At 32.8% G+C, this 24,118-nt stretch overlaps 5 protein-coding genes across 5 annotated transcripts; 3 read left to right on the forward strand and 2 right to left on the reverse strand.

Annotated features, from left to right (window-relative positions):
- The first annotated feature begins 560 nt into the window (after positions 1-560).
- On the forward strand, positions 561-2,576 carry Dlish (Dachs ligand with SH3s). Its single transcript, XM_065511363.1, has 3 exons — positions 561-649; positions 857-1,818; positions 1,957-2,576. The coding sequence occupies exons 1-3, from the start codon at positions 604-606 to the stop codon at positions 2,119-2,121; spliced, it is 1,173 nt and encodes a 390-aa protein (XP_065367435.1). The 5' UTR covers positions 561-603; the 3' UTR covers positions 2,122-2,576.
- Positions 2,138-8,973, reverse strand: Snx16 (sorting nexin 16). Its single transcript, XM_065511362.1, has 3 exons — positions 7,369-8,973; positions 2,916-3,052; positions 2,138-2,854 (listed from the first exon to the last, which is right to left on the reverse strand). The coding sequence occupies exons 1-3, from the start codon at positions 8,521-8,523 to the stop codon at positions 2,818-2,820; spliced, it is 1,329 nt and encodes a 442-aa protein (XP_065367434.1). The 5' UTR covers positions 8,524-8,973; the 3' UTR covers positions 2,138-2,817.
- Positions 8,974-9,919: 946 nt separating this feature from the next.
- Mys45A (SDA1 domain containing protein Mys45A) lies at positions 9,920-12,560 on the forward strand. The gene is made up of 3 exons (XM_065512077.1): positions 9,920-10,220; positions 10,289-10,732; positions 10,794-12,560. The coding sequence occupies exons 1-3, from the start codon at positions 10,029-10,031 to the stop codon at positions 12,423-12,425; spliced, it is 2,268 nt and encodes a 755-aa protein (XP_065368149.1). The 5' UTR covers positions 9,920-10,028; the 3' UTR covers positions 12,426-12,560.
- Positions 12,561-13,540: 980 nt separating this feature from the next.
- Positions 13,541-14,477, reverse strand: tsu (40S ribosomal protein S12 homolog tsunagi). The gene is made up of 2 exons (XM_065511332.1): positions 14,301-14,477; positions 13,541-14,186 (listed from the first exon to the last, which is right to left on the reverse strand). The coding sequence occupies exons 1-2, from the start codon at positions 14,359-14,361 to the stop codon at positions 13,747-13,749; spliced, it is 501 nt and encodes a 166-aa protein (XP_065367404.1). The 5' UTR covers positions 14,362-14,477; the 3' UTR covers positions 13,541-13,746.
- Positions 14,478-15,811: 1,334 nt separating this feature from the next.
- On the forward strand, positions 15,812-20,366 carry Vang (Strabismus domain-containing protein Vang). The gene is made up of 2 exons (XM_065513374.1): positions 15,812-17,190; positions 18,997-20,366. Exons 1-2 carry the CDS (start codon positions 16,453-16,455, stop codon positions 19,975-19,977), a joined length of 1,719 nt encoding a protein of 572 aa, XP_065369446.1. The 5' UTR covers positions 15,812-16,452; the 3' UTR covers positions 19,978-20,366.
- Positions 20,367-24,118: the final 3,752 nt, after the last annotated feature.

Consider the following 24,118-nt stretch of genomic DNA (forward strand, 5'->3'; position numbering starts at 1 on the left):
GGGCTAAGTCCAGCCAAAAAACACAAAATCATAAAAATCAAAAGAGCTAAGTTCCTAAAAATGGTTTCAGTTTCTAAAGTCATTTCAATTATTTTATTTTTTCAACTGATACTTAAAGCCTACAGATCATAGGAGAGAACTACGTTTACAGATCTAAAGAATATTGAAAGCAAAAGAATATAGCGTTTTTTGTCTCTCCTATAAAATTAAAAAATGGGACTTGGCACGTTTGCGTACTAAGCTAACGATATGGTAGTTAATATTTATAATCACATAGTTTAACTAATTTGTAATTATGCAAACTTAAATTATTTAGTAACAATTTGTTACATCAGCATAAACTTATTTTATAACAATTGTAAAGTCAAATTATTGTATTTACACTCTTTTATGAACACCCTGTTTATTAAAGAAATGTCAAGTCAAGTACCAAATACCATCGCTAGAGGGAGTAGCAGTCACATTTAAAGAAAACACAGAAAAAGAAGAATTTAAAAGAATTAATAAAGAATTACTATAAACAGTGTTTAAATAAATAAAAATCACTTTAAAATTAATAGCAGAGAATAATATTTAACATAAATTGTAAATTGATTTAATAAAATGGCATTTCTATGTCCAGTGCGCATGAGACGCGACAAAAAGAAAGGTAAATAAAACAAAAATTAAATAAAAATAAGAAAATATGTAATAATAAACAAAAAATGTTAACAAAATAAATAAATGGTTAAAAATTGTTTATAAACAAAACGTCAAAAAACAAAAGATTTAGGAGTGATACCTGTATTGTGATTCGCCAAAAACAAAAGACTTAAAATTCAAACTTGTTCTTTATAAATATTTCTATTGTTCACAGCCACAAATGCCAACATTGAACGTGATTTACCTTTACCTGGTGGTGTGGGTTTAGGCCGTATTACCGGTTCCTCCAGCATAGAAACTCTGGTTCGTGTGGGCATTGAAAAGGAGCATGGCTTAAGTCCCGACTCTAAAATGGTGGTTTTGCACGATTTCACACCCTGTGTTGACGATGAACTCGAAGTTAAACGTGGCCAAATTGTCAATATTCTATACCGTGAAAATGATTGGGTGTATGTAATAGGTGAAGACTCGCGTCAGGAGGGTTTCATACCCTATTCCTATTGTGCACCCTACAATACACAACTGGCCGATATGGCTATAAAAAAGAAATTACCACGCGGCACTGCTGCCCCCGACGAGCACAATGAAAATATACCCTTACTGCCGGGCAGTGATCAAACTAAATTAGATTTAATCGAAGAAGTTAACAATGCCCAGGTGGCTTTAAAAAATGCCGTAGCCGAGCTGGCCTCCCCCGTTGTAATCATAGAACCCGAATGTACTCCCTTTCACAAGGAACCCAATGGCCGCTATATAGTGCTCTATACTTTTATAGCACGTGATGAGAATGATTTGTCCGTGGAGCGGGGAGAATTTGTTACGCTATTGAATCGTGATGACAGCGATTGGTTTTGGATAGTGCGCAGTGATGGTCAGGAGGGTTTTGTGCCCTCTGCTTTTATTTATCCGGCCGATAGTGTCTTGCAGACACAGCAGAAACTTTTGGAGAGTAACTTAAATAAAACGAATACACAATTATCGTCCGATATGATAACAGGTTCGGGACCTACACAGGGTAATCTGAATTCGTTGAGCCAGCCGGTGGCAATTGGTAATAATGGTTTGGAAAACTCTCTGCAGCAACAGCAGCAGCAACAAAACTCTCAAAATTCAGCTCAAATACCGGCAGACGATTTGAGATATGGCACGGAGTTGGTGATGTTATATGATTATAAGGTAAAGTGAACTGTAAATTACCAATGGGAGATATTGGACCCTGATAAAATGGAATGAATATTGTACAAAAATATTAAAAAATTGTTTTAAAATTTCTTTTACAAAATCAAAGCATTCCTTTATTTTCATTTCTTTTAGGCACAAGCACCTGATGATTTAAGTGTTAGACGAGGTGATTGGATTTATGCCGATTTAAACAATCAAACCGTTGACGGTTGGCTGTGGGCCTATGCCCCCAAAACACGCAAATATGGTTTTATACCAAAGGCCTATGCCCGGCCACCAGCCATGACAAGTTTATAAAGACAAAAAATAAGAATTTTAATTTTTTTACACATACAATTATTTTAATTGCATTTATTATTATTATTTGTATTGCTCTATATAATATTTTATTGTTTTTTATATTTGTTTTAAACTACATACTAATGCTAAACTATTGAGAGTACAATATTTAAAGTTCTTTTTTTAAGACAACTCATGAATATGTACGATTTAGGTATAAGGTCACTTTAATTTAACTATTTTACAAATTACATTTAGTATCTATGTTATATATTTAGTACTTTAGTATGTTAATTATTGTTTGGACACACAAAAAGGGCAAAAAAAGTATTAAGATAACTAAAATATGCTGAAAAAAATTATTGATGAACTTACAAACAATACTATTTAATTACTTTTGATTATATTTTACATAAAAAATATATATATTTACTTATAACTTAAATCAAATAAACTAAAAAACTATTACAAAATGTTTTATTTGTGTTTGAGTGTATATATTTGTAATTGTTTGTAAACTGATGTAATTATGCTCAACATAAATATCAGTATTACACAGCAACCATTTAGTTGGAATTGTTAACAAATTGTAGACACCATTTTATAAATCAACTAAACTAATTTTTAATAAAAAATAATATATAAACCTTTATCGTTGCAAAATAAAGTAGGGATTATGTGTGTTTAGCATCCATTTGTTTTTATATTAAATATTTAAATGTTGCCATTTGTGGGATTAATATTGAGATTTCTATAAAATAAAAAATAATGATTTTATTAAATTTTTGGAAAAAAAATCTATGAATATTTACTTTAGCATTTCTTTGAGTTGTTCCTTTTCTTGCATTTCCTCGCGTAGTTTTTGTTGTAGTTGCAATATCAAATCATTCTTGGTATTCACTTGTAGTTTTAAGTGTGCTATAGTTTCTTCTTGAGCCTCGAAAATTGCCTATGAATGGAAAAATAATCATAGATATAAAATATTAATTTCTCATTGTAAAAAAAGGAATTAAAATACATACATATATAAATAAAATATTATAAATAATTTCGTGTTATTAATTAAGGGAGAAACTAATTTCATGGTAATTTTTATTTAACATTCATAACAATCTATATAAATCTACATAAATATATAAATGTATTTGTATGTTTGTTTGTTTATTTGTTTGAGATCACGCCTAAACGTCTGATTTTATTGAAATTTGGAACGTAGATAGATCCTTACTGGGAAGCGTCAATAGGGTATATATTTTTTATTTTACTACGACAGGGGTAGCGAAGCGCACCGGGTCAAGCTAGATATCAATATATTCCAAAATGTCTCTACTTATTCCAAACTCCTGAAGAGTTATTAAAAAATAGGACTTTGGCTACCCAAATAATTTAAAATACTGTTATTATCTCTACTGATTCCAAATTCAAAAAGAGTTGCTAAAAACACATTGGTCCTTTTGCAGGCAAGAATTTATTCAAGGTTGGCTACCCTAAATATCATTTTACCGTTACCGAAAAACAATAGCGGTATTCATGATGGGGAGCTCTTAGCCTAGTAAAAAAGCTGAAGAGCTATTTATTGACAAACATATCTAAAGTATTTTGTCTTTAATTTGTGCTGATGTGCTATTTTACTACATTACCGGCTCAAGTCATAGAGAAACTAGAGCGGAAACTAGAAAAACACTCAAACAAAAAATTTACTCAAAATAATCACACGTACAAGTGTTGTTTTTGTTTTCACATAGTTTTTTCTACTAATACAATCTCAGCACTTAGGTTTCTGACAACTGAGTTAGGCCTTTTACAGGAGAGTTTCTGCTCTATGTCTATTCTCTATGTTCTCATCATTTAGGTTTTTGACAACTGAGTTAGGTCTTTGACAGGAGAATTTCCGAACTATGTGTATATGTATATAGCACTTTAAATAATAAGACTTTTTGAACATATGTTTATTGTTTTCTCATAAAATAACACTTTTTTGTTTGAAAAACAACTATAATTTTTTTAAACTATCATAATATGTATATGTATTTGAATACCCCAATTATTTTTGAAACTGAAAATGTAGACTTTTTATGATTCATTTTGGTTATGGTTATCGACAACTTTTTTGCATTCAAACATAATTGAAATCAACTTATTTATAGGGTCCAGATTAATTTTCTCAACGATACTATTAATTAAAAATCTTCAAGATGTATATTGAAAACAATTTGTTGGTGGAAAAAAAACATTTCGTAAAAAATTGGGGTTAATAAATATTTTTCCTGATTTTGAGCAATTGTCGGTCCGAATTTCTATGGCGTTATACGTCGTTGGAATGGTATTTGAGATGTCTATAATTAGATATCTTTACTATATATGTTAAATATTTAGTAATCCAGATATAGATAAAAAATTTAGGTAGTCGTGGTTTTATTATTATAATTGGGTCATTTGCGATATTCCCTAATTTAAATAGCAACCTAAGCTGGACTATAGTTGATATCAATCATGTATGGAAGTTATTTGGGGACTTCGGAAAGTTGATATCAACAGAATAATATACGGCCCAGAATATATATAATTTATGGGGTCGCAAATGAAAAATGTGGAAATTACAAACGGATTGACAAGCTTTTATATGCCAATAATGGTAAAGAGCATAGACAACAAGATAGGCAACTGAGAGCCAAAAACCTAAGTCTGTTGTCAAAAACCTAATTCATGAGAATGTATTGCATGTATTTTGTTTTTGTATCACCCGTATGTATGAAAAGAGAGTAATTTTTTCCTCTCTCCTTCCATGCATTTTTTCTATGGTTAAGGATATTAAAACAAGTAAGAGTGTTGAATTAATAGATCAAAATTCAAAAAATGTTGATATGTGCACAGACGGTCAGACTGATGGCTAAATCGTCGCAAAAAAAAAAATTGGAATTTCAAACTTCACTGTCTTATTTATAGTTGTGGGGTACAGTCTCTTTTCCTCTGGTCATCTTACAAATGTTTTCCCATTGCTTCCTCTTAAATTGTATTTGCTTTCATCCTAAAAGAAAACAGTCATCCATTCCTATATATACAAGTAGTACGGTTTGTTTTTAGAAAAAGAGTTTTATTCGCAGGGCGATATCAGCCAAGGCCAACCTCTTAAAGTAGTTTAACGAGACCTTCCTTCCTTTTGCTTCAATCCATAAATAAAATTGTTTATTATTTTTGTTTTAATTTTTTTGTAACTAGCCATTAGTTACAGTGCGAAAAAAATTAAAAAAAGAAATTATCAAAATGAAATATATCGTTACCTTAATATAGAAAGCCCCTAACTTGTGTTTTCGAGATTTTTTGGCTAATTAAAACGAAAATCTGGTCTTACAAAAAAAAAGAGTTAAGGCATTTCTATATTAACTGTAAAATATGGTTTTCTTACATGTTATCGTTGTTTTAGTCTTTTAACGCAGAAGTAAAAGTGTCCATTGTTTTGCCAATGCTAAGAAGTATAACTATATACATTCTGTAAATATATTTTTATTTTCTTTTAAGCATAAAAACGGCTAAATTTCTATATTTTAATAGAAAACCTAATAAATTTGAATTTATCTTAGAAATATGTATGTATCTTCTTTATATATATAATTCTTCTGTACGTGTGTTAGTAACTGAACTCCTCCTTAATGGCTGGGCCGATTTCGATGATATTGTTTGTGTGTGTTTGAGTGGGTCCCTGGATGGTTTAGATTCACAATTGACCTATATAGGTACAATGGGCGTGGTACCTCCCATACGAAATAAACATTTATTATAGTGGGAGTCTTCAAACTTTGTGTGAGCTATGACAGAACAATTTTCGTCGGGACAGCTAGTATATTTATATTTATTAAATTGTCATATTTTTGAAAACTTAAGGCCTATTTCACGATGTCGAAAGAAAAATGATTCGAACAAATTTGTATGAAAACTATTCGAAAGAATTTTAAAAACTATAAATTTTTTCGATTCATTTTTCATTCTACATCGTGGAACAAGCAGTTAAACAATGTTTTAAAAAAAACTATTTTTTTTAAAAAATCAAAATTTTTTCCAAAAATCTTCAATTTTACAAAGAATTATAATTTTTTTAAAAAATAAAAAAAAATTACTAAAATCACCAATTTTTTATACAAAAAATTTTAATTTTTATAAAAATTCACAAAATATATCACAATTTGGGTATGTTGGTATATGGACGAGTTATTTTCGATCTCTGATTATCACTCTTTGTATATATGTAGTTCAAGAATAGCAAATGAATATTATATACATATATGACAAACGGAATGACAAACCTATATGTATATTTTTTTTGCAGCAATGGTCAATATTTTGATCTCTTGTTTTTGTTAAAAAAAAACAAGTAAGAATGTATTGTCGGTCCAGCCCGACCTATTATAAACATTTAGTTCATGTACATAAACAGTTTTCGCTTAAAATTTAAATAAAAATCTTATTCGTGAGTGATTTACGGAAACTCATTTATGTTGAATTTTATGCGATTTTCATTTTCGGAGGTGTGAGTTTTATGGGAGGTATGGCCAATTATAAATCGATTCGCATAAAATTTTAAAATGTAATTGATTTTTATATAAAATTTATTTGCGGAGAAAATTGTCTATATAAATTAGAACTTTATGACAAAAAAAGTACCATTTCGGGACGAAAATATTATGGGGACTACGAGAAATAATTGACCGATTTCAACCAGTCTCAATAGGCTCAAAAAAAGCATCGAAATATCTTCAAAATTATGACCGACTCAAAATGGATTCTGAATCGATCGCTACATTTTAAGGTGGGTGTTAGATTAATATTTTTGGACGTTACAATCATCACATTGCACAAAAGCAATATACCCTTCCCACTACGGTGGTGTATGGCATAAAAATATACGATGCGATCGCAAAAAACAACAGTGAGCGAGCTCTTTTATTTGTCACTCGCTGTATTTTCGTAATCTGCATACATAACACCACCACCTTAATTAGGTAAAGAGAAATTTTGCTTTTGCTTTCTTTTAACATTCAAATTATAATATAAAATTATACAATAATACAAATTAATTTATTTGTTCCCTTATCACAACAATAATGGTCGGTCGGTCAGTGCCAAACAGCAAGTATGTTTTCATTTTGTTTACAGCTTATATAGTATTAAGCATTGATTAATTACTATTTTTGCACATGCTCCAATAATTTCAGTGATTCAATAAAATAAAAATGTTATGAACAAACAAACAAAAAAAATAACACTTACCCGACATTCTTCCATTGATTCTGAGTAGGAGGGTGGTTCATCTAAACAGAAAAATTCACGTACCAACTGGCATTGCCTCAACTCCTCTTTGCTCATTATGGAATTTACAAACATTTGCAAACCCTGTATGCGATTGTCTAGGAAAACTGCATTGAAATTATCGCCGAATATTTTTTTGCGTGGCAAATTCAAGATAAGATGAGGAAATGATTGTTTCAATTTCGTATTTAAACGTACGAAATCAGTGTAACGTCTTAAAACCAACCAACAATCGTTTGTATGAGGATTTTCCACACGTAGTTTATAGACCGTGAAACGAGCTCTCTCCTCCATTACCTCATAGCCTATGATGGGTATGCGTAATATACTATTGGGATCAACGGGGGGCACACAGTGACCCAAAGAGGAGGAGGCAGCATTCGAGGAAGTGGTCATTTCACTTGTCGACATTGAATTCGTTCTTTGTGACCTCATGTAGTTGCCTTCACTCATGCGACGACGTGCGGCTGGCTGACCACAATTGCTGACCTCAACATTGTGTTGCGAAGAGGCATAAGCTGATTGGCTTAAGTCGCGATGAGAACGGGCACCAGTTAACATGGTGTTTTGTGTGATTTTTTGAGATTTACGGGGCGTTTTAAACGTTTGTGTCAGTGTATTATTGTTGTTGTTGTTATTGCTCACAGGAGCTTGATAACTATGTGTTGATATGGTTTTCAGGCAGACTTCTGATTTAGCATTTAGTAGAGCACCTTGTTTTGTTTGGTGTATGCTGCTCAACAGCTTATTGACATCAGCTTCCGATTTTGTTCTTACCAAACGTGCTGCCTCTAAACGTTTAAGCGTTTCAGAGGGTTTTCCAAATTCCGGATTCGATTTTGTTAATCTGCCCAGCAGTTGATATTGTTGTTTAATGTGATTTGCTGTTATATTAAATTGTTTGCAATTTGTACTTTGTATAAAACCCCCACCACCAATATCGCCTGCTTCACAACTGCCACCAGTTGATTGCTGTTGTTGCTGCTGATGTTGCAATGCACCTTTGGTATTGTTTTTATTGGTTAATTTTTTAAAGAGAGTGGTTCTTGAATTTGTACTGTTTACACCAGGCGGGGGTAATTGATTTTCGCGCTTCTTAATAGCGCGCAAAGACATTGATTTGTAATTTACTATTCAGTTCAGTTAAACAATAATAAATAATAATTGCGAATACTTTTATGCTTGTTTTTGTTATTTTCAAGGCAGTTGTTAGTTTGGTTGTAAGTTAGTTGTATTTTAATAGTATGTTTGTGTTTGTATATGGATGTTTAAAATAGACAATTGGCAAAAAAAAAATAATGATAATAATGATGACGGCATCATCAGCCACTTTGAGACTCCAAATTAAAATTGTTTAGAAAATCTTAAATGTTTGTGTTTCATTTTTATATCTAAACTGAACTTTTTGTTTTTAACATTTCTTTATTCAAACGAAAATCAACAGCACCACAAAAATATTTAAATGTTTAGAATTTTTTAGAAAAATTAGGGAAAATTAGGAAAAAATAATATGAAAGAAAAACTGCTTTGTTGTGTGATCTTTTTCGTTGTCTTTTTCTGTTTTCTTTCTTGTTGCTGTCAAAAATAAAACATGACCAGATTAATTAGTGCAGAGATGCCAGATATCAAAAAAAGATATACAAGGATGTAATACTGATAAAATTGCTGTTTTGAAATTATTTTATAGATTTCATACAAGAGCACTTATTTTGGCATGAATCAAGATCTTCGAAACTGCTTGCATTTTAATAATTTTGTTTCTGTTGATAGCTCTCATAATTATGAATACATTAACATTTTCGACTGCTATCTCTTACACTGCAGCCACACAATCAATTTTTTCTTGATAGTATTTACATTCATATAATGTTTAGGTATAAATCAAGATCAGCGAAACAGCTTGCATTTTTATAATTTCTTTGGTGTTGATAGCTCTCATAATTAGAAGCACAAAAACGTTAATATTTTTCCCTGCTCTCTCTTAGTTTAAGAGTTATATGAATTTAAAGTCAATACATATAATAGTACATTTCTCATATATTTGGAAAACAAACTGATCGTTATGGGTATCATTGAATAGTGCTTCACAATACCTTTAATATGATATATAATATGGTACAGTTTATTAATATTGTGAACCAAAAATTCCTTTTTGATTTTATATGATAGTACTTCAGAAAATTTTGATATACAGAAAAAGTGATTTTAGCGAAGCCGGTGTTCGATACACCCCAGAGTTAAAAGTCCCTTCACCCGGCCGAAGGCCGGCAACACAGAAAATTTGAATATTAACAGAAAAAAAATTAATGAAAATATAAACTGTTACGTGGATCTTGATTTGTTCCGTTGTAGTATTATTTTAGCTTTTTATAAAAATAAATTTATCTTAAATATTTATTTCCATACTTTATTAAAAATAAACGCTAAAATGACAACATTACTATTTCTCAAATAAATGGCATCACTCTCAATTCTCTTTATCAATATGTCAAAAAACGTTGACAAAAGAGAGCAGACAAAAACATAAAAACGTGCTCGTCTAAATTTTTTCTTTTCTTTTTGGTGAAGATTTAAAAAAGTCGAAAAAATTAAAGCAAATCTTAAAACAATAAAACCACATTATGGTACGGCATAATAATCAATTGCCGGATAATCTGCCGCAGTTACAGAATTTAATCAAACGTGATCCAGAATCTTACAAAGATGAATTTCATCAACAGTATAGGCATTTTCTTAGCAGCCTGGAAGTTTTTGCCTTGAATCCTACCGAGGAAAACAAATCCTTAGATGAATTGGTTATGTTTATAGCACAGGTAAGTTATTATATAGTTAGGCTATCTGTTATTTTTTTCTATATGAATAGTATTAATTGTTCTAATAGGTGGCTCAATGTTATCCTGATGTATGTCTACAATTTCCACAACATTTGGTTGATTTGTTGAAAAATCATGCTACCACGTTGGATCCAGTTATGCGTAATTGTTTTGTTAAGGCCTTGATATTGCTGCGCAATAAAAATCTTATACCTGCCTTGGACTTGCTGGAATTATTTTTCCAATTGTTGCGCTGTCCCGACAAACATTTGCGTACATTTTTACAGAATCATATTATTACCGATATTAAAAATATGAATGCCAAACATAAGGATATGAAATTGAATTCTACACTACAGAATTTTATGTACTCCATGCTAAAGGATGCAAATCCAAAGGCCGCAAAAATGTCAGCTGACATTATGATTGAGCTGTATAAGAAAGATATTTGGAATGACGAAAAGACCGTTAATGTCATTGCAACTGTGGGATGTTTTTCGAAAATAACTAAGGTAACGTTTCATAAATTTGGAACATATTTGTTTAAAGTTTTAATTTAATATATTTTTTTAGGTGCAAGTAGCCTCTTTGAAATTTTTCTTGGGCCATGATGACGATGGGGAGAAGGGTTCTGATGGTTCGGATAGTGAAAATGAAGTTGATTTAAAATCTGCTCTCATCCAAAGTCGTGTCAATAAAAAGACCAAGAAACGTAAGAAGCAATTGGATCAACTTAAAAAGCAGGCTATTAAACAGCAAAAGAAAAAGAAGAATGCGGTGGCTTTCAATTTCTCTGCCATTCACTTGATACACAATCCTCAGGGCATGGCCGAGGGACTTTTCAAACAATTACAGGCTGGAAATGAACGTTTCGAGGTTAAACTAATGCACTTGGATGTCATTTCTCGTCTCATTGGTATACACGAACTGTTTCTTTTCGCTTTTTATCCCTACATAACTCGTTTCATACAGCCACATCAAAGGCAGGTTACCAGAATTTTACAGTTTGCCGCACAGGCTTCTCATGAACTAGTACCGGGCGATGTGGTGGAACCCATTTTGAAAACAATTGCTAATAATTTTATCACTGAGCGCAATTCATCGGATGTTATGGCTATAGGTTTGAATGCAACACGAGAAATTTGCCAAAGATGTCCTTTGGCCATGGGAGAAGATTTGCTCAAGGATTTGACCATGTATAAGACGTACAAAGAGAAGTCCGTTATGATGGCTGCTCGTTCATTAATTATTTTGTACAGGGCACAACTGCCAGCATTGTTGCACAAAAAAGACCGTGGCCGTTTGACCGAAGCTCAGGCTGAACTTAAACCAAAAGCTTATGGTGCTGTTGACGTACATGAATCTATTCCGGGTGCTGAGGCCTTATTGAAGAGTTCCAAAACCATTGATTTGGGCAGTGATAGCGATGAGACAGATTCCAATGATGGTGATTGGGTCAATGTAACTCACAGTGATGGTGAAGACTATGGTGAGGACGACGACGTTGAAGAAGCAAGTGATGATGAAGAGGACGAAGACGACGAGGAAGATGATGATGAAGACGATGACGATGAAGATTGTGAGGATGAAGATGACGAAAGTGTTGCTAGTGACGAAGAGGATGAGGAAGAAGATGAAGAAGAACAACCAGAAAAGAAAAAGAATGAAGCCAAAAATAAAAAGGCCCGCTCCGCATCCATTTCATCTAAAGCCTCCTCAAAATCTTCCAAAAAGTCTCAAAAAGGCAAGAAAAAATCTTCTGAACTTCCTGAAAATGCCACCATACTGAACGAAAAAGAGGCCGCTCAAGAATTAGCACTTACACGCATCTTCACCGACGAAGACTTTAAACGTATCAATGCTGCAAATGTCAAGAAAGCCGTAACAAATGCTCGCAAGAGGCCACTGGAAAAAGATCGCGAAGAATTTGTCAAATTAGATAAAATCGAAATGATCTATAAGAAACGTAAGCATGACAAAGATACGCGTCTGGAGACGGTGCAAGGTGGTCGTACAGATCGTGAGAAATTTGGCTGGAAGGATGGCCGTAAGAATGAAAATTGCTCAAAGACTAATCGTGAGAAGGAGAAACGTAAGAATTTCGTTATGATGCGTCACAAGGCCAGATCCAAGGTGAAGAAGAGTTTCCGCGATAAACAACAGGCGATGAGAAAACATTTGCTGCACATAAAGAAAATGAGGTAATGCTGCAATAAAATATGTGTGTTTCCTTTAACAAAATATGTTTGTTAAAATTTTATTGTAGATTTTTAGGTGAAGTTAAAATATAATAATAAATTAAATATATTATTCTTTTATATTTAAAAAAAGGAACAAAAATTGTGTTATTTTTTTATTCATGAGTAGCACTTTTAATAGTAAAACTAACAATGCATCTTTTTTTTTGCGCTGCTATAAAAGGTCTATTGGAGTTATAGACCTTTTAAATCTCGACGTATTTTATTTGTGAAAAAAATTACGGCAACAAAATTTTAGGTTCAAAAATATTTTTACCGATTTTGACCCATTGTAGGCCCAAAACAGAAATAGGTGCTTATTTCTCAGCCATTTGTGGGCCGATTTCTCGATTTTAAATAGAAACCGAACCGGGACATACATCAATGTATGTAAGTTATTTGTGGGCTACAGTAAGTTGATTTCAACATACAGGCGGACATGAATATAATGAATGAAAACTATCCAGAATATAAATACTTTATAGGGTCGCAAATAAAGAATTTAGAAATTACAAACGGGATAACAAACTTATATATACCCTTGGCACTCATGGTGAAGGGCAACCGAACCGGGACTATAGCTGATACATTGATGTATGTAAGTTATTTGTGGGCTACAGTAAGTTGATTTCAACATACAGGCGGACATGAATATAATGAATGAAAACTATCCAGAATATAAATACTTTATAGGGACGCAAATAAAGAATTTAGAAATTACAAACGGCATAACAAACTTATATATACCCTTGGCACTCATGGTGAAGGGTACAATAAAGGAAAATTTTAAATAATGTGTTGCATATGTATGCCAGAGGGCAACTACAAATTTCTTTTTGCCAGTTTGGCAACAGAAACGATAGCTGCAAGTTGGCATCTGTACCATTTAGGCAACTGAAGTTAGGTTGCTATCCCATAATTTATCATTTGAAATAAAATTGATTTTATTTTTGATCGGAAAGTATATACAATTTTTACACCTGCAACTTTTTAATTAAATAAACTATATATGTGGTTACGAAATTATTAAAATCTGAGCCATTCAGTCATATACATTTTTAATTTATTTCTACAGTAAATGAATTTTATTTGTTTACAGTTAACATTATAAAATGTTTATATATACTTTTTATTAATTCAAAAGTCTGTTCAAGAGTTACATATTTAAATTTACACTAATTTAATGCATTTGTAAATATAATTTAAAATTCATTTGGGTGTGAGTGTCGTCTTACTTATGGAAAATGATTCATTAGAAAAAAAAAACTATACACTATCCTTTGTTTTTATCAACGACGTCTTTTATCCGATGACTTCTTAACACGTTTAGGTCCCTTTACAAAACACCAATCAACTTGTATTGGCTGACCCATGATTTCGGCTGCATTCAGTGCCTCTTTGGCAGCCCACGCTTCTTTGTGTGTTTCGAATTCGACCAGAGCATAACCTTTGGAAAAACCAGTTCTACGATCTAAATTCAAGTGAATATTCTTAATTGCACCAAAATCGCAGAATTTCTCTTGTATTTCATCCTCTTGGGCTTCTTCGTGTATATTCGTGACAAATAGAATCCAACCTTCCACCGAACGTTGTGGGCCCGGTTCCAGTTCATCGTCATCCTCATGACGGACACGTTCATATTGATGTATTGTTTCGCGTGTGGTGGTTTCATTTCCAAAGCCTCTACCCTTGCGGTGCTTAGCCTTTTCCTTTAAACGCACGATGCCCTCTACAAAATAATAACAATAAAAAGAGAAATTTCTACTTTTAGCAAATTGTGTACAACTGGCACAGACAACTCATCTAGAGCTGAAATTTTTAGTCTTTGCTACAAATTACTTACGATCGCCATCCTCATCGACTTCAAATTCTTCAGCATTATCAATATCTAAAACATCAGCCATTGTGTTCTGTGAATATGGTTTTTAAATAAAATCTAGTAAAATTAACTTTTTTCAATTTTTTCAGAAATCACTAATCCACACGGCGTTTCAATACGTCAAATTGAATGGCATTTAATTGGCTGTGTTCATGATCTAATATTTTTGTTGCAATATTATGTTACGTTGCCAACCTTTAGTTTGTTTAACCCAGTGATGCCATATTCTCTTGTTTGAAAATTAACGCTATTATTTTATCACAATGAACAAGGGTATGAATTATATGTAATTTAACGACAAATCGCGTATTTTTCTATAATGTTATGTAAAGTATTTGAGCTATAAGTGTATATAAGAATAATTGCAATATTTACTCAATTAATTTAAGTTTTTCTAACTTAAGGTAAGCTACAGATTCAATATGGTAAATAGGTAACGCTAATTTGGATTATTTCGATGCGGTATATAATTATTAAAATTTACAAAAATTAAACATAATTTAGCAATGTTTTCATTTTCAATAAACTCAATTGAGAAAAACAAAAATGGTTATTTTTTATAATTTAGAATTATAATGGTAACGGTAATTGCAGTTGCTTCGGTAACGATATTTTAGCAGTAACCGTAATTGAACTGGATGGGTATTTTAGGGGTAACCAACCTTGAAAAATGGCGTTCTTTTTTTAATAATTTCTTCTGGACATAATTTACATGTCATATTAAGGTTTAAAAATAGCAGTGCATGTAAAATTTTAAATAAAATGAGATGATGTTAATTTTGATTAATTCGGTAACGGTATTTTCTCCCATTTCGGTATTTTCGTTATAACTGTAATTTCAGTCTCTTAAAAATGATTAATAAAATTAAACAAATTAAATTAATTATGGAAATAAAAAATTTTATTTTTATAATATAAAATAATTTTTATAGAAAACGGAGATTTGGCGGTAACGCTATGGCAGTTATGGAACTCAATTACATCTCTGAATCACTAAAATCGTAAATATCTTCTTAAATATTTACAATTCACACCATTAATATTGAATCGAAAACATTATTAATAGTGAAATAATTAAAACAAACCGTTTTATATCAACAACTGTCACTTAGGTAATGGTAGCCAACCTTGTTTGAACTTCAAAAATTAAATCAATAGTTTGTATAATAATTGAAATTTTAGAATAAAAGTTATGACAACATTTTTGAAAACAAATTTATTGTAATAATACTTCGAGAACTTACATGCGCTTTTTATACATCTAAATGTTTTAGTTAGTGCCCGTTATAATTCAAATTAAAATGTTATTTGAAAATTAACTTCAGTCAATTTGTTTTTAAAACATTGGTGTACTTTTTCCCTCCATACTAAAAAATACAACTCAGTTAGTACTGAGTACCAGAATTTATTCAGCTTTGGCTACTGAGTATTCAAATACTCAATACTGTCACAACACTGAGAGGCATTGTAAAAAATTCTTTCAATTGGAAAAAACAATTTTTTGTTTGTATGAAAATTAAGCTAAAGAATTTTCCTTTTTTTTACTAATAAATATTGCAATTAATTAATTTAAGTAACGAAAATGTGATAAATTGGTACAGTTGAACATAAATATCATTAAACGGATATGGCAAACAATTGTGTAAAGTAATTAAAAAACTTGTTGAAATGTTTTAAAGAAAAAAAGTCATAAAACTTCTACTACAAGACCGCACCCCCGTTACAGTGAATTACCCTCTTCTTTGTCCATAAGCAAAAAGTATACAACAAAACCTGAAACAGTTACGGCCGCAAACAACCAGCCAGCCATTCATACAATATGTGGCGTGTAAAGTAAATTTACCTGTGGTTTTACACAGATACCGCTTGTATGTGCAATTGTGTGCGTTTGTTTCTTTAAGTGTGTAGCGGTGTGCGTGAAAGAATTTTCCTCATTTACATAGACTGTTTGTTTTTCGTCTACTTTTACAACAATTGCAAGTGTGGAAAATTGAAGAAAGAAAAAAAAAAACATCAACAAAAACAGAAAAGAAAACTGTAACAGGTGCCAAAGTAGGCGTGTTTGGCAGAAACCAAAAAATAGTACTAACGCCCATTTGTGAAGAAACTTTAAGCCATGGAAAATGAATCGGTTAAATCAGAACAAAGCGGACGTTCTCGCCGCTCAAGAAACCATAATAATAATGGTGGAGGAGGAGGTGGTGGAGGTTCCATAAATAATGGCTATCACCGGGACCGTACTCGACACTCACATCGTAGTAACTCCCATTCGAAATCCAAAAATAGTCGTAACAATGAGATGAATCCCTACCAAACAACAGTCAATATGACGGGTGATGAAGGACGCGAGGGCCAAGAGATTATAGAGGTACAGATTTTACCACAAGACGATAATTGGGGTGAAAACACCACTGCGGTTACCGGTAACACTTCAGAACAAAGCATTTCCATGGAGGACATCAACAATGCCTGGCATCGTGAAATGGCCGAAACTGGTATAGGTTTCAAGTGTCGGCGTTATCTGGAATCTATATTTTCATTTTTACTTGGTTTCGGTGCTTTTTTCTCTCCCGTAGCCATGGTGGTAATGCCACATATGGGATTTTTTCCCTCAGCCTTTGATCATCCCGAATTGACACAAACAGTAAGAACTCAATTGTTGGCATGTGGTAGTGAGTGTAAAGGCTTATTGGTCTCGATGGCCGTTCGTCTGCTTTTATTGGCCATTGGTCTGTGGGCCTTGTTTATGCGTCATACGGCTGCAACAATGCCTAGAATATTTTTATATCGTGCTGTGGTTTTACTACTGGTCACATTATCAACATTTGCATATTGGCTGTTTTATATAGTGCAGGTGAGTTCAAAAAATAGTTTAAAAAACTGTTCCCTACTTTTGGTGTCTAAGTATTTCGTATTTTAACCATAAGAATAGTATTTTAACCATTTAAAAAGTCAATAATTTCCTTTTAAATATTTTGCCATTCCCTTATACCCGCATCTGATAAAGCTTCCATCAAGTTATAATTTTGAGTATACAGTTATGCGATCTGCTATTTCCGATAGGTTTTCATGTGCTAGAGATCTGGAGATTGGTCACTTCAAAACACGTACCCTATTCGATTATAACCACTCGGCTACAAACCTGGAAGTGTTTTTGGGTTTTTGTCGTACTGGAACCTCCAAAAAAAGGGCATATTTTCCTCAACGTTTGAATACATAACATTGTAATGAATGTATCTGTGTCCGATTTAGGCCATTGTTAGGTTAGGTTAGGAAGGGGTGTACATTATGTGCACTTCCACTCGGAGACCTTGAGGTCCATTGTGATTCCCTTGAATAGATGTAGACAATGAGGATAGCCTTAGAATAAGAGAAGAGTCCAAAGTACCGCCTGTTAAAAAGAGAAAGAAAGAGAGATATTTTTACGGATTTGGAATCGCCGTAGAACGTCCCTTAAATAGCCACCCTATTCATTTAATGAAACCTAGTATGTTGCTCAGTTTGAAGCAAGTTCGTCCAGAAATCTATTTCCTAGCCATCTAAGTCTGTGACCCTGTAACCTAGGGCAGTTGAACATAATGTGCTTTACTGTCTCTAGCTCCTCTACATCTCCACACACTCTACAGAAGTCCCGTGTGCCATTATCCCATTTACCCTTAAAGGCTCCAATTGAGCAATGACCGGTTATCACTTCTACTAGAATCATGAGATTATACCTATCCAACTCTATCAGTGTTCTGCTTGCGTTTGCATTCAGTTTTGGCCATAAGGCCCTGGACACTTTGCAATCTGACCTACTGCCCCAGGATTGATTTGTATAGTCGCGGAATCTTTCGTAAATTAACTTGTAGTAGTGACAAATGGGTGGTTTAACATCCCATTCCCTAGTATCATGATTCAGATCAGAACCACCTACCTAAGGCACCTGTGATGCCCAGACATGCACACCTTTGAGCTTTATTGAGTACAGCCCTGTAGCTACGTTTTCTTATTGCCTCCCACCACACTGCGCAACCATAAGTAATAATAGGTCTAACAACAGAAGTGTAGATCCAATTAACCATACTAGGTCTCAAGCCCCAGTTCTTGCATGTATGGTAGGCATTGAGGCCCTTTTTTAATCTTTCCTGCGTATTTATTTTCTATGACAGTTTATTGTCAAGGAAGGTTCCTAAATACTTGGCTCCCCCTGATAAACTCAGCTTAACAACGTCTAATTTCGGCAAATTGAAGCTCTCTACCTTGTACTTCATAGTAAATAACACCAATTCTGTCTTTGATGGGTTAACACCCAGCCCGTTAGCTTTTGCTAGGCCATAGTTACTTTTATGACTTGAATTGCCTTGCCCTTATAAACAGCCCCACACAATAATATACAAGGAGTTCGGTTTTCTTTTAGACATATGAGGTTTTTTAGAGGATGGTGCAACCAAGACATTTGCCTACGGCTAACAGACCCAGTCCAATAGATTATTGCTAATCTCCCGAGCAGTCATTTTTAGGAATTTCATAAACTCTATTGCTATTCATTTAAAAAAAAAATCGAATTTTTAACCAAAAACCGATTTTCAACTAAAACACACGGTTTCTTAATATTTTTCTTATATTAAACATAACACTGTAGCTTATTTTTTCATTGTTAATGTTTTCAATATTTTAGGTCACGAATGGAGCAAAAATTGTCGTTGAGACTGGAGGTGAAGCAGTCGACTACAAATCTTTAGTGGCCTATGCAACAAATCTAGTTGACACTCTACTCTTCATACACTACATAGCTGTTGTTTTGCTCGAATTGCGACACAATCAGCCTATGTATTATGTAAAAATTATACGCTCACCCGATGGTATATCACGTTCATATACCTTGGGCCAACTGAGCATACAAAGAGCAGCAGTTTGGGTACTACAGCGTTATTATGTTGATTTTCCCATTTACAATCCCTATTTGGAACGAATACCCATATCAAAATCACAAAGAAATAAGATAACAACTAGTTTTAAATATTACGAAGTTGATGGGGTTAATAACTCACAACAACAGAGCCAAAGTCGAGCAGTACTGGCAGCAAATGCCAGACGTCGTGATTCTTCACACAATGAACGCTTCTATGAGGAGCACGAATACGAGCGCAGAGTAAAGAAGCGCCGAGCACGTTTGATAACAGCGGCTGAAGAAGCATTTACGCACATCAAACGTATACATAATGAACCAGCGCCAGCAGTGCCACTAGATCCAAATGAAGCAGCTCAGGCAGTCTTTCCCTCAATGGCTCGAGCCTTACAGAAGTACTTACGAGTGACCAGACAACAACCCAGACATACTTTCGAAAGTATACTCAAACATTTGGCGCACTGTCTCAAACATGATTTGTCGCCGCGAGCATTTTTAGAGCCATACCTTACGGAATCGCCAGTTTTACAAAGTGAAAAAGAACGCAGATGGGTGCAGTCTTGGTCACTTATATGCGATGAACTAGTTTCACGACCAATTGCTGGTGACATAACATTCCAGCTTATACAAAATGATGTATCATTAATGGTCTCAATACACAAACTGCCGCACTTCAATATAGCCGAGGAGGTGGTTGATCCCAAAAGTAATAAATTTGTATTGAAACTGAACTCGGAGACATCTGTATGACAACAGCAATCGCAGACACCAACCATAACACCAACGCACAGTAATGTTACACAATCTTCATATTTGCATGTTTTCGTATAGGATTCCTGAAACTAACTAGTGAGTATCCCTGAACGAAATATTGTCAAATATTTGAGATCAGTGTTACTTTATGGTATTTGTATATTTTTCTTTTAAGTTATTATACACAAAATAAGAAAATTATGCTCAAATCGTAAAACTCAACAGAAACCAAACCCAGTGTACTTAAATTAACTCATAAATCCTTTTAAACATAATCATTTTTCTTAAAATAAAACCCTAGCATACAATAATACTCATTTAATTCCTTATAAAACTACATATCAACAAATATGACGTAGAAAATTAATACATAATTTCTCTTAAGTAAAACAGAAAAAAAAACGAATTAGATTTGCTCTATATTACTATATTTTATAATTTTTAGTTTCCTAGAAATTATACTTTTATAAAATGGCTGGACCTTTATTATTTTAAACACATATAATTTCAAAGAAAATTTTAAAATTAGGAGTTCTTTATTTAGTTTATTTATTTTCGGTTTTTTAGAAAATTTTATATAAGAATCTCTATCTGATATTGCCAATATTTTAATTAAATATTCCTAAAAGAAAACTAAGTTGTTGCATATAAATCAATTGCAGTGATATTCGAATATTTTACTTTTTTTTTTAAATTCTAATTTCTTGTCTGATATCGATTGGGGAAAATTTGTAAACTCAGTGAAATATAAATCAACAAAAACTGAGTGATTTCTTTAAATTCAATAAAGAAATAGTTTTTAATAGGTTGTACTTACGGTACCGTGAAATATCTCCCAAATGAAATAACTCTTAATGAAATAATTCCTAAACTTGAAAAATTAAATAACTACCAAAGGGTAAAATGAAATTAATTACTCCCAATAATCGGCGGTTTCATAATTTTAAAAATATTAGTCCCAAAAAAAGCGAAATAACTCCAAATAAAATAAATCCCAATAGAAATGAAATAATTCCCAATCCGAAGCAATTTATTTATGTAATCTAACTTCCAATGAAAGAACCGGAAAAGTGAAATTATTCTTAGCTTACCTAACATTTTTTGCATTGCGGGCCTATGGCGTAGCGCAAAGTTTTCCTTCTCTGGAGTATATCAAAACCTGGCTTCGCTTAGAAAATTTGTTTTGTATTTTCTCCTCTGGGGTGTATCAAAATATGGCTTCGCTCAGAAAGGTTTCTTTCATTGTAGAAATGTTTTATAATATTTCAGAAAGCCGATTTTCATTTCGCACATGATTAAGAAATCATTGCGACCTGACAATGGCCGACAATGTAAAAAGAATCTTTTCTGAGCGAAGCCGGTTTTTGGTACACCCCAGAGGAGAAAACCTTTGCGCCCAATGCAAAAATCTTTTCTGAGCGAAGCCAGTTTTTGATACTTCCCAGAAAACAAATTTTCTGAGCGAAGCCAGTTTTTGATATGAAATAACTCCCAATACAATGAAATAACTCCTAATTCCCAAAATAAAATGAAATAAAACCCAACAAAAATTTCATTGGGAGTTATTTCATAATGCAATAACACCCAACAAAAAATTATGAAATAACTGCCTCCTATGCGGTAGGAGTTGTTTCATAAAAGTCCCAAGTATGAAAAATTTGTTGGGTGTTATTTCATTTTTTCGTGGGGAGTTATTTCACGGTACCTGTACTCACTTCATCTTAATAAAAAGAAAGCGTTGAAGTCTTTATTAAGTTATAATATGAGAACTAGTTGAAAAGCCGTTAAAAAAAAAATTAAGTCGTTAAAAGTATTTAAAAATGCTAGGGAAATTATTTCTCTGACAAAATATTGTAAAAATCAAATGAAAATACAAAGACGGTGGGCCATTTAGAGTTTTCACGGATACCGAGCTTGGATCGATAGGCGATTGGTGTCCGATGTAATATCGATGGATGCAAAGTTGTTGACGCTTGCTAGCAACAAGTAGCGAGAATCGGTTTGGAAAGATTTCAATAACTATAGGCTTTTTCTAATAAATGCGTACAGAGTGGCTTTTGTATGTTGGTGTTTCCCTTGCAATTTTCCATTGAAAAAATCATTTTAAAGCAAACAAAGTTTAAACTGTTTTTCTTATAGTTCTTCAGAACTATATTTCTAGTTCTCCTGAACTATAATTGTATGGGAGGTGCGACCACCACTAATGCAATTCCGACAATTTTTAGCCTAACTATGTAAAATGATAAGAGACCTATTCGGACAATGTTTGAAGAATCTTGCAATTATATGTAGTTCTCAAGATATTTAGAAATAACTATTTACTTTGTATGAGAGGTAACCTTCCTCCAGTTCCGATGCTTCCCATTTTTGGTTAAAGCTCATGTCACTGATAAGAAATTTAATCATGTAAAGTTTCAAGACTTTCAGTATTATAGTTCTCTAGATATTGAAAATGATTTTCTGTATTCATGAGCGCCATATCGGGAAGAAATGCTTCCATAAAGCGTTTATCAATCTCAAATATGCCACTCGATCGGGAAATCTTCTTCCTCTTCCTCGAAAGAACAGTCCGTGGATACCCTCCAATCTCTAACAAAATTATCATTACGGTTCGACAGTGTCATATCTATAACCGCTTGTCTATCTTTGTTCCTGAACATGGGCGTTCAGGATTATTTTTATTAATCCAAGGTTCTTGGATCAGAGCCCGTCAGTCTGTGATCGGATGAGAAATGTTGACAATTCTGCGGAAACCGCTTCACAATAATGCAAGTTTAACTGCACCACTAGCAGCCTCCTTGATAGTGTCATGTTTCGAGTACTGAAACCTGACAGTGTCAAGACCAAAATTGACAACACCCCTCACCATATCCAAGACTTCCTGGGATTTCCGATCCATTGCGAACCGGAAATCCCTGACAGTATTCTTCTTACACACCATTGAGGCCACCGACTTCCATTGGTTGTAAGGAGATTATCTTTTTGTTTGGCCAATACTGCCGGTTTCCACCGGTCTTACTGGGGATGGAATCCACATTGTCACTATTAACCCTAGTGGTAACTCCGAGGCGTGTATGACTTCCAGTTTTGTGGCTAGATTAAGATCGCCCACTGTGGTTTTTAAAAATTCAATACAATTTGAAATATGAATCAATTGGGGGATTCAAACGGTCTGCTATTAGGTCGTATTGTCATAATGTCCAAAAATATTTCAGTTTAAACAAATTGTTGTTGTGCTGCAAACAAAAATAGTGTTATTTTATGGCAAAACAATAAACATAGTTCAAAAAGTCTTATTAGTTTAGAACTTTTTTTTTTTGAAACACAACAAAAATTTGTTTAAACTATAATAATATTTAATACGACCTAATAGCCGACCGTTTGAATCCCCCATATATATTTAGGTTCCATCCTAAATCAACTTGTTTTTAGAAAGTCATACGGACGGACATTTTGTTCATTCTTTTTATTTTTTCTGTTAAACAAAATACTTCGGTTCTCTCAGAAGGATGGATAGCTAAATCTTAGAATTACAATATTACACAGAATATATGTATATGGGAACTATACCAATATATCGATGTGTTAATATGGAATGAGAAAATCAATGATGGAAATAAACATGTTATTGAAAAATAGTTTGCTAAAACAGAAATACATTTCCAAATTTGCTTATATTTTTTTAATATTCATACTATACTTTATTTTTTCTTGAAAATATTCGATTAATAAACTGCATTTAAATAAAACAACTTATATTTCACTATGGTTACATTTGTTACTAGTCTAAATTTGTTTAACTATTACATTATTTACCCTCCCTCAATAAACTTAATCTTAAACACATACATACATAGAAAATTCACAAAAGTTTGACTTTTTTTACTTCAACTGATAAATGTATTTGACCATAGAGGTCAATTACATTGAATTTGATACACATTTTATTATGGCTGCTAGAAATTATAAAAAAAAATCTCTAAGCAAGTTAATCATATTTAATAAATATACTATGTAATTTAAATTGCCATTACATGAATCAAAAAGCAAACACAAAATGCCCTAAATATAACTTAAGATTCCTTAATACACAATAATCACAAAATAAAACAAATATCCTAACAAAACTAGACAAAAC

Source organism: Calliphora vicina, chromosome 5, assembly GCF_958450345.1.
Source record: "Calliphora vicina chromosome 5, idCalVici1.1, whole genome shotgun sequence".
NCBI classification, from domain to species: domain Eukaryota; kingdom Metazoa; phylum Arthropoda; class Insecta; order Diptera; family Calliphoridae; genus Calliphora; species Calliphora vicina.

What these genes read in the sequence shown, in the direction of transcription:
- Dlish (XM_065511363.1), top strand. Translation starts at nt 604, where the DNA reads ATGGCATTTCTATGTCCAGTGCGCATGAGACGCGACAAAAAGAAAG. An exon ending in GAGACGCGACAAAAAGAAAG is followed by an intron (nt 650 to 856) that starts GTAAATAAAACA and finishes TATTGTTCACAG; the next exon opens with CCACAAATGCCAACATTGAA. An exon ending in TGATGTTATATGATTATAAG is followed by an intron (nt 1,819 to 1,956) that starts GTAAAGTGAACT and finishes CATTTCTTTTAG; the next exon opens with GCACAAGCACCTGATGATTT.
- Snx16 (XM_065511362.1), bottom strand. Translation starts at nt 8,523, where the DNA reads ATGTCTTTGCGCGCTATTAAGAAGCGCGAAAATCAATTACCCCCGCCT. An exon ending in AATCAATGGAAGAATGTCGG is followed by an intron (nt 3,053 to 7,368) that starts GTAAGTGTTATT and finishes TTCCATTCATAG; the next exon opens with GCAATTTTCGAGGCTCAAGA. An exon ending in CAACTCAAAGAAATGCTAAA is followed by an intron (nt 2,855 to 2,915) that starts GTAAATATTCAT and finishes TTTATTTTATAG; the next exon opens with AAATCTCAATATTAATCCCA.
- Mys45A (XM_065512077.1), top strand. Translation starts at nt 10,029, where the DNA reads ATGGTACGGCATAATAATCAATTGCCGGATAATCTGCCGCAGTTACAG. An exon ending in TGGTTATGTTTATAGCACAG is followed by an intron (nt 10,221 to 10,288) that starts GTAAGTTATTAT and finishes TTGTTCTAATAG; the next exon opens with GTGGCTCAATGTTATCCTGA. An exon ending in GTTTTTCGAAAATAACTAAG is followed by an intron (nt 10,733 to 10,793) that starts GTAACGTTTCAT and finishes ATATTTTTTTAG; the next exon opens with GTGCAAGTAGCCTCTTTGAA.
- tsu (XM_065511332.1), bottom strand. Translation starts at nt 14,361, where the DNA reads ATGGCTGATGTTTTAGATATTGATAATGCTGAAGAATTTGAAGTCGAT. An exon ending in AGTCGATGAGGATGGCGATC is followed by an intron (nt 14,187 to 14,300) that starts GTAAGTAATTTG and finishes ATTATTTTGTAG; the next exon opens with AGGGCATCGTGCGTTTAAAG.
- Vang (XM_065513374.1), top strand. Translation starts at nt 16,453, where the DNA reads ATGGAAAATGAATCGGTTAAATCAGAACAAAGCGGACGTTCTCGCCGC. An exon ending in GGCTGTTTTATATAGTGCAG is followed by an intron (nt 17,191 to 18,996) that starts GTGAGTTCAAAA and finishes TCAATATTTTAG; the next exon opens with GTCACGAATGGAGCAAAAAT.